Genomic DNA, 10,413 nt, shown 5'->3' on the forward strand with positions numbered 1-10,413 from the left:
AGCGATAATGATATTGAAGATGATCGGGTCTCTGAAACTTGGATCCCGGAGGAAGATAACGATCTAGAGGAAAGGGAATTCCATTGCGAAGGTGAACCGGAAGCTCAGTTGAAGAAGACAAACAAGCATGCTGAGTTTGGTAATCCTCCGTCGAATGTTGGGAACTCAAAAGACGCACCGGTCGAGCTTACTAGTGTAATCCCCCAGGAAGAAGTCAACGTGGGGTTTTTAAAGGAGTCGGTTGGGATGCCCCACAGGATGAATGAGATACTGCCCTTTGATTTTGATGCTGGCATGCTAAGGACGGACCCGGGTGATGTGGGTTTGGACTCGGCCCCAAAAGCTAATGGGCTTATTAACAATTTCGGCCCTACCATGAGTTCTTCATCAGCCCCAAATAATTCCAAAGCATCTAATTCTAATTCGACTTCCTATTCTGAGCACTGTTGTAGTGAGCCTAAAAGTAAAAGGAGAAAAAGAAGGCGAGGTAGTCGTTCCCCCATAAATGGCGATGCATCTTCGAGAGTCAATTGCCCAATACAAAATTCACAAGACCCTAAGTCTCCTAATGGTGACGTACCATTGGATCTCAACAAAGAACCGTTGGTATCAGGCTCGTCTGAGGGGTCTGGTGAGACCACATCCAACGAAATTCTTCAAACAGTGGCGATTGGGTCTGAAATAGGCTTCCAGATGGGGGTTGACAACCCCATCTTAACTAAAGTCGTAGGAGGTATGGAAGTTTATACAACTTAACAATGAATTTCCTATCGTTGAATGTGAGAGGTGTGGGCGAGGTGGCGAAAACTAGTTGGGTAAGAAGGCTGAAAATGAAACACAAGGCGACTTTCGTTGGGTTACAGGAGACGCAGTTATCGACTTCCTCAAGTATTGATGTTAACGGGTGTTGGGATTCAAATGAATTTGACTATGCAAGTGTTGATGCTAGCGGACGATCTGGTGGGCTTATCTCGATTTGGGATACTTCTGTGTTTCAAAGATTTGATGTTATTAAGAATCGCCATTACTTGGTTGTCTGTGGTAAATATAAAGGCTCTCCTGAGAATGTCATTTTGAATATTGTGAACATATATGGTCCTCAGTCAATTTCTGATAAGAAGAAGGTTTGGCTTGAACTGCTTAACATAAAAATGAGAAACCTGGATCGTGGGTGGTGTTTGGAGACTTTATCGTCGTAAGAGATCAGAGTGAAAGATGTAATTCTCAATTTTGTCCCTATAGTGCTTCTGATTTCAACAGATTTATCCATGATGCAAATTTAAAAGATTACAACATGGGTGGTGAAAGATTCACATACATGAGTAGGGTTGATGCCAAATTGAGTAAATTGGACAGATTCTTGACGTGCCCGAATTATTTGCAAATGTTCCCTCTTAGCTACGTCACAGCTCATCCTCGGGAGCTTTCTGACCATAGTCCTATCCCCCACTTGTCTAGCGAAGCTGATTTTGGGCCTATCCCTTTCAAGTTCTTTAATTCATGGCTGTATAAAGAAGGATTTGATCAATTGGTGAGTGATGCATGGAATTGTTTTAGAGGGTTTGGGACACCTGATGCATACCTGGCCACCAAATTTAGATTCTTGAAAGATAAAATTAAGAAGTGGAGGAATGAGGGCGATCAAAAAGATAGACAGGAAGTAAATGTTGCTAGGGATGTGGTTAAACAAATTGAAAAGGCTGCAGAATCTAGATCACTATCCTCAGATGAATAGAGAATTTTGGCTGATGGGATAAAAAAGATAACGTAGTGGGAACGCCTGAAGGCTCTCGATCTCAAACAGAAAGCGTGTATCAAATGGATCATTGATGGAGATGAGAACAGTAAGTTCTTCCATGGGTATATCAACAGCAAAAATCGAAGGAATCTTTTGCATGGTCTTATGATTAATGGGCGGTGGACGACGGGGGTTAATGAAATCAAGGAGGAAGTATATAGGTTTTTCCATGACAAATTCACGGATGCTCACTTGGTTCGACCCAAGTTTAGTAACCTAAATCAATTTCTATGATGGATGCTATTAGAATTGAGTCCCCTTTTACCCCTAAAGAAGTAAAGGCTGTGGTTTGGGACTGTGGTTGCAAAAAGGCCCCAGGACCTGACGGCTTTACCTTCAAATTCATGAAAAAGTTCTGGGGCATGATTAAATATGATGTAATGAAGTTTGTAATGCATTTTGAGGAATCTGGCTCACTTGCCCGGGGTTGCAATTCTTCATTCATCACTCTAGCCCCTAAGATCAAGGACCCCCTTTGTCTAAATGACTACCGCCCCATAAGTCTGATCGACTGCTTAAGCAAAATAATAAGCAAATTATTGTCCAACAGGTTGAAGACGGTTATTGGTGACCGGATTGGTGATATGCAGTCAGCTTACGTTGAAGGCAGATGCATACTAGAGGGTCCTCTTATGGTTAACGAGGTGTGTTCATGGGCTAAGAAAGCACATAAAAAGATTCTTCTTTCTAAAGTGGATTTCGATAAAGCATTCGACTCGGTGAATTGGCAATACCTTGACTCAACAATGGAGCAAATGGGTTTTAGAAACAAATGGAGGTCGTGGATTCGTGGTTGCCTGAATTCGTCTTGGGCGTCGGTAATCATAAATGGATCGCCAACAAAAGAATTCCCTATTTCTAGGGGAGTTCGTCAAGGTGATCCACTTTCTCCTTACTTGTTCATCATTGCTATGGAAGGTTTGAGTGTGGCCATTAGGACGGCTTGTGATAAAGGGATATTCAACGGTGTTCAAATCTCGGGTAATGGTCCAATCCTGTCTCATCTCTTCTACACGGATGACACCCTATTTATTGGGGAATGGTCAAGATCAAACCTAAAGAACCTGGCACGCATTCTTAGATGTTTCCACATCTCTTCGGGACTCAAAGTTAACTTCTATAAATCGAAAGTATTTGGAATTGGAGTTGACCCAACTGAAGCATCGAATTGGGCTAATCTTCTTGGGTGTGTATCAGGGGACCTGCCATTTGACTACCTTGGGGTGCCGGTTGGTGCCAATATGAATTTTCAAAAAAAAAAACATTGGAAGCCCATAATTAAGAAATTTCAGTCTAAGCTTTCCTTGTGGAAGGCTAAATCGCTATCGTTTGGTGGAAGGCTCACAGTAATCAAATCGGTTCTAGGTAATATGCCTACCTACTTTTTATCCTTATTTCGAGCTCCTGTGGGTGTAATAGAAGAATTGGAAAAGATAAGACGTACCTTCCTGTGGGGAGGAGGTGAAGATAAAAAGAAAATTCACTGCGTTTCCTGGGACAAAGTCCTTGCAGCCAAAGAAGTAGGGGGACTTGGAGTGGGATCCATTCAAGCTTTAAACATTGGTCTACTCATAAAATGATGGTGGAGGCTGAACAATGAATCAAATTCTTTATGGGCTAGAGTAATTACCGGCATTCACAACTTGGCGAACAAACCGATTGATTATTTATCCTCACAAAGATACATTGGAGTTTGTAATAATATCGCCAGCACTAGAAAGCTCCTGTGTGGGCTTGGGATTGAGATACATGATCTTTTTAATATTAAAATCATGTCAGGGAATAATACCCTATTTTGGTATGACCATTGGATTGGTTCTAGCAACCTAAAATCAAGATACCCTAACTTATTTGAATTGGAATCAAAGAAAAGGTGCACTGTTGCGGATAGGATTGGCGGCTTGAATCAAAACTGGAAGTGGGAAACTAGGCCTGTAGTTCAGGGGCTTGATTCTGAAGTTCACGATCTAATTAATGATGTCTCTAATGTTCAATTAAACTCGGGATTGGATCAATGGAGATGTAAACTTTCGTTGGATGGCAGGTTCTTTGTGGCCATCATTCGGCAGCTTGTTGACAAGCTGAAAACCATTAACCCAGTTGCCCCGATGATTATATGGAGTAAAGTTGTTCCGATTAAGGTGATATGTCTGGTATGGAGAGCTGTACAACAACGTATACCAACTGCTACTGCCTTGGAATGTAGGGGTATTTTGGTCAACTCAACATTATGCAGTTCATGCATTGGAAACTTTGAATGCGCTGATCACGTGTTGATCAATTGTCCGTTTGCTAACATGATTAGGAGCTGCATTTGGAGTTGGTGTGGCATTACAGGTGAGCATGAGTCCATAAAAACAATCAGCGACTTGATATACTTTGCAAGCAAATGGGGGAGGAATAAAAGGAAACGGAAATGGTTCGTTGCGATTTGCTATGGCATGATTTGGAACTTATGGCGATTCAGAAACAAAAGACTATTCCACCGCGAGAGTATTTCAGTCCATAATGGTTTGGAATGCATTAAGGCTATGACCTTCTTTTGGGTAAAACATAGGAGTGATAAGGGTATGTGTAGTTGGGAGGAATGGTTGATATCTCCATTTTACGACTTGTAATTCTGCATTTACTTGTACGTTTTTATTTTGGTCCCTCTTCTAGCTCCTTGCTAGGGGAGGGTTCCTTTCTTTAATAAATTATTTGCCGTTTTCAAATATATATATATATATATATATATATATATATATATATATATATATATATATATATATATATATATATATATATATATATATATATATATTAGAGAAATTAAATATCTTTTTATCTTTTTCAAATTATTTTTTATCTATTTGAAAATATGACAAATATCTAAAAATATAATCAATTTTATCAAAAATATAACCTCTCTTACTATTTCACATGATTAGTAAGATAAACAATAAGAAAATAGATGAAAATACTTAATTTCTCATAAGAATATAATGCTAATAGTATGTACAAAGAGTACTGTTATATTTCCTTCGGTAACTATTTATTATTTAAGTTTCTTTTAGTATTGGTCAAACTTATTATTTTGTTATTTCAATATAAATAACAGGATAAGATTTTTTTGCAAATAAAATATATAATAATTAATGCAAGTATAGTTAGATAACAGCATTGAACACATGTTAGGTATCGTAGACAAATATAGTTGAAACCGTATAGTTAATGTTGTTGATCCATTTTTTATTTTTTATTTTATTTTATTTTTTTCAAAAAAAAAAAAAAAAATTAGCCAATTTATTAAAAAAACTGATGTTTTAAAAATATAAAGTCAAAAAAAAATTGTGATCTCAAAGTATTTTTATGATTTTTAAGGTTTTTTTGTTTTCCATATAACCCTTCCATATATATATATATATATATATATATATATATATATATATATATATATATATATATATATATATATATATATATATGAAAAGTGAATATATTTTTAAATGTATAAAAGCTTAGGTATCCAAACCAACTATAATACATTGTTTTGTATCATATATGCATTATAATGTTCTTAAACTTAAACCCCTAACCTGATTTACTTTTAAGATTTCGAAATTTCATTATTATCTTTCTCTTACATCATATCTTTTTGACGAACACCTACTAGACTGTATAAATTTTCGTTGAAAATGAAAAATTATGTAAAAGGAAGATAATGATGAAATTTATAAAAATCTTGAAAATAAATCAAGTTATGAGTTGAATATTAAGAACCTTCAACGATTATAATGCATATATGATACAAAACAACGTAATATCATGAGTTTGAGTACCTAAACTTATATAACTTTAAGGGAATATTCACTTTGCCATATATATAAAGGAGCATTCAGTCGAGAACATTTCTTATTGCGGGAACATTTAAGAACAAATTTGGATCATACAATTTTTTTTTAATTAAAATCATCAAACAATATTAATATAAATAAAAAATAAGTAAAAAATTAAAAACCTCACTAACCAACACCACTCACCACCCATAACCACATGTCACCGCAACCCATCACCACAAGCTCACGCACCATACACGAAAACTGATGGGTTTTGGTCATAAGAACATCCTATGTGCTCATACAAACCCTAATGCTTGAATTTAGGTTTCTCTATTGTACATGCAAGTTATCCAAGACTATAAACCCTAATTCTAACATATGGAAATCGATATTAACATATAATTAGGGTTTAGATCATTCCTTGATTGTTATGTAGCAATAACAATCTCAATTCCTCCTTGTATTGACTTTAGAAAGCTTAGAGTCACAAATGTCACTCCTGTAATGGTTCACAAACACCATAAGCAAGAGGATGAAGAGGAGAGAGGATGGAGGCTGCCCAAAACATGTTCTAACCCTAGAAGAAGTCTTCCCTACGTTTTTGGGTCATAAGGGGTCTTTATATAGTGAGGCTATTAGAGTTATCTAACAAGGAAACCCTAATTTGGATGCTTAAGCCCTAAGCAACCCATGGACCCCCTTTCCTTAAGGCCTTGGACGATTTCTCATGGGTTTCCCCATAGAATTCGTCCACTCCTCAATACAAGACAATCCATGGTCTAAATTGCAATTATCTTATAATTACAATTCCAGTCCCTTAAGTTTAATTAATCTCTTTCAGTCACAAAACTAATTACCAATTAATTATTGACTAATATTAATTAAACAATATGATTTCTCCTTTAATATATTATTCTCATAATATATTAATAAATGATATTTAATCCTTTCTCTCCATAATTCATCCTGTAACAGTCCGGATTCCCAAGTATTATTGATTCTTATATTTTTGGTATTTTGTGAGGAGACTCGGCGAGTTGGAGCTCAAACTCGCCGAGTAGGATCGCGATTTGGATGAGGGTTCGTGTCTGGACTCAGCGAGTCCACGCTGTTTAATGAAACCCTAATTCTTTGGGTTTGGAGCCTATTTAAGGGCACTTATAGCCGCCCATTGCGGCTACCAGTCCCTGGAGAGAACCCTAAGAGAGCTAATTCGTTTTGGGAGAGAGGAAGTCACTTTTAGGCCTTTGTATTCTTTGTTTAGCAAGAGGAAGGTGGCAAGAGCAAGGAGGAGGTGAGATTCCAGCAGATTCAGAGTCCAGAGGCTTCATTTTGAGGTAATGGTTCGAATCTCCTTCAGTTATAGGGTTGATCTTTAGAGTTAGGGTTTTATAACCCCTTTGGAGAGTGATTATGTAAAGCAAATGGTCCCTCTTCGAGTTTGTGCCTTGGATCTGGACTCAAAGAGGTCCAGAGACCTTAACCATTGGAGCTTTTTGGGTTATTATGGAGTCATTGGACCTAGGTGGTTATTTTTGGGACCAAATCTCCTTTTGATGCCTTGTGGGGGTTATACAAGCATCAAGTTTCGAACTTTACATGACATTCATGCTTGGGAAGGCCAGATCTATGGTTTAGGAAAGCAGATCTGACCTCAGAAGGTCAATAAAAGTTTGTGCATGGCATGAACTCGCCGAGTTGTTCTTGGGATTCGGCGAGTAGGGTTGGGGTTTCACGTAAAGTGTTTAGCGAGGGGACTTGCCGGGTTGGGGGATGACCCAGTGAGTCAGGGAGAGTGGATATGGGGTTGAGTCAAGCCGGAACTCGCCGAGTTGTTCTTGACACTCGGTGAGTTGAGTCGCGGTTGCCCTGCGATTCATGCCAGGTGGAACTCGTCGAGTTAAGGGAGTGCTCGACATGCCAAGAAAGGATCTGAGGGAGTCAGTGAGCGCGTATAGACTCGCCAAGTTGCTTTGGTGCACTCGCCGAGTCCGGTCAAAGTTGACCGTTGACCAGAGTTGACGAGTGTTGACTTGATAGGGTTAGTCAACCTTAGTTGTAAAAGTGTTAATTAGAGATATATTGTGTTATAGGAAGATTATAGCTCGGGGGATCGAGCACGAGTGATTTCCGGGATTTGCGAGTTATCGAGATACACGAGGTGAGTCTTCTCACTATACTTTACCTTGAGTAGGTAACTAGAGTTATGTGATACATTGCTTGTATGCTATATATGTGTTATGTGTTGCGCTGCATTATTCTATGTGATTTATGTTGTGCATGTTTACAGAGTTAGAACCTGAGGGTTCACAGAGTTTGGGTGCACGGACCCACAGAGTTATAGCCTCGAGTGGCTAATATGTGTTATATGTGGTATTTTGGGGAACTCACTAAGCTTTGTGCTTACAGTGTTTGGTGTTATTTGTTTCAGGTACTAGTGACGACCGTGGGAAGGCGTCGGCATGATCAGTACACACACATGGGATTATATGTTATGAGATCTTGGGATTTTTGTATGACATGAATTGAATTTCAAACATGGATGTTTTTACGAATATTAAATGAATTATGTTTTTATAAAATGCGAAAAATTGTTTTGAAATTTACGGTGTTACACATCCTATTAAGTTGCTTTTGTGAGGCAACCCAAAAGGACCATGCACCATCGGGTCAAGTACATACCAAAATAGTTATGGACTTAGACACTAATCCAACAGTCTCCCCCTTGGATAAGTCTAATAACTATTATGCGTATGACTTCAGATCCTGATCTGCAATCGTAGCTTTCCAAAGCCGCTGTCAACTCTGATCCTAACAGATATGTGTGTCCTTTAGATAAGGGATCATATATTCCTCCATTCTAGATATCGTATGAGACATGATTTCAAATCATTCTCTTTGTACTATATCTCGTTTCCCGATTTAAGACGACTGACTAATTGAACAAATCAAATTAGCCCTAGCCCGGCCGAGCATTTACGTTTGTCATCACAAAATCATCGAGGGGCCCAAAGATATCTCTTTTATCCTACTTTGGATAAAAGGAATGGATAAACTTTGATACAATGCTTTCTTGCACTCACTCACCGAATCACACACAATAATATGTTTTATAACACCAAGTTACTAGTGCGTTTACATATTATCAATGTGCAACCGATTTGCAAGATACAACTCACACATCTCGGTTTCAAGAATATAAGATGTTATCATCTCACCAATCACTCGTGATACAATCCATGGAGTGATCCAAGTGAGCGTGGTTTTGATCCAATGCTCAAATTCATATTCATAAGCACTCATGAACGTTGCAGCAAACATTTGCTTATGTCTAATAATCTTTTAGACAATCCACACACCAATTCATGACAGTCTTCATTCATACCTACTTCCAACATATGAATGACTGTGGTCCGTTCGAATAATTTGATTGTTCTTAACCAATAAAATTATTCAGGAAGTCAAAACATGCAAAGTGAAACACAAGAATAATACTAATCCCATATGGCCTCAAACCTTTGAGCATAAATAAAAACACCTTTTATTTATCACCATATTGATTACTCATTATTTGTCGTTTCGGGTAATCAACTTCTTACTTGAATTATTACACTTGTCCCATGCTCTTAGTATGCACACAATGTTTACCTATGGTTCGTACTTTGTGAAATACATCAAATTGAACACATTTCCAGTCATTCTCATTTCACAACTCCTAATCCATTTTATAAATGTAAGAATATCAATTCTTGCCACTTATAGAATATGCTAGATTCTAACATTTTATGCAACGATCCTTTTGTAATATCACTGCACCAAAGTCACAAAGACTATTGCCAATGAAAATACAAAGTCCTCTATCGGAGATTGTTACAAGACAATTCTTTAGATATGATGTGTCTCACTCAAAGTACATTCCTTTTAACATCCTTTTGCATAAAAGTTTCTAATCTAGTCATAGATATTTCAATATTCAATTTCCCAATATGGACACATTTCCATATTTTCCATATGACAACTCATTTTTAATAGAATCTTATCTATTCGTAATAATGTCGATATGGTCCATCCAATATGGAAACATTTCCATATTTTCCATATGACAACTTATTAATAGAATCTTTTCTATTCATAATAATGTCGATATGGTCCATTCAATACCATGCTTCCAACTACTCATAAGCAACCAATCCTCGTCGAACTTTAGATTGTCCTTTGATAGTTGTTTAATTATTTTAGTCAAAACCGATTCTAGTCCTTTTTCCCTCTAAATGCGCTAGACATTTAGAAAATTTTAGAATGGTCAAATATTAAAGCATTTGCAATCGATCCTATACCTGAAGCGTATGGGACACGATGCATAATGTTTTATTTCCTATGTTCTCAAAATTTGAATTGTGAATAGGAATGCCGTAATCATAATCGAAATTTTAAGAACACACTATGTACCTTTGCTAAATTTATTAACATTTCTCAACCTAAGCCTTTAGATTTGAAATGAAGCATAATATTCTCTCCCTTAATTATAGCAAAACAACTTTACAACCCTTACCACTTTACAAGGTATAACTCTTGTTTTCTATAATTAATATTGCCAACTTGCAATACGTGCCTTAATAATCATACAATCATAACATTTATGCTCCCACTATCATGATGAACATAACACTTATGCTCCCACTAGCTTTGACATGTATTCATAAACATCTTAACTTTCAGAAAAACAATACCTATTGAATTTCTTAAATCCATGTTTCTAATACTAAATGCTTGATAATCTTTTATCAAGGCCTC

General features: G+C 37.1%; 2 protein-coding genes across 2 annotated transcripts; both read left to right on the plus strand.

Annotated features, from left to right (window-relative positions):
* The first annotated feature begins 758 nt into the window (after positions 1 to 758).
* Positions 759 to 1,735, plus strand: LOC145013133 (uncharacterized). The gene is made up of 2 exons (XM_078971940.1): positions 759 to 1,195; positions 1,243 to 1,735. The coding sequence occupies exons 1-2, from the start codon at positions 759 to 761 to the stop codon at positions 1,733 to 1,735; spliced, it is 930 nt and encodes a 309-aa protein (XP_078828066.1).
* A 1,835-nt stretch (positions 1,736 to 3,570) lies between these two features.
* Positions 3,571 to 4,416, plus strand: LOC145013149 (uncharacterized). The gene has a single exon (XM_078971957.1). It carries the CDS (start codon positions 3,571 to 3,573, stop codon positions 4,414 to 4,416), a length of 846 nt encoding a protein of 281 aa, XP_078828083.1.
* Positions 4,417 to 10,413: the final 5,997 nt, after the last annotated feature.

The sequence above is a fragment of the Lactuca saligna genome, chromosome 1 (assembly GCF_052625555.1).
Source record: "Lactuca saligna cultivar CGN05327 chromosome 1, ASM5262555v1, whole genome shotgun sequence".
Classification (NCBI taxonomy): Eukaryota; Viridiplantae; Streptophyta; class Magnoliopsida; order Asterales; family Asteraceae; genus Lactuca; species Lactuca saligna.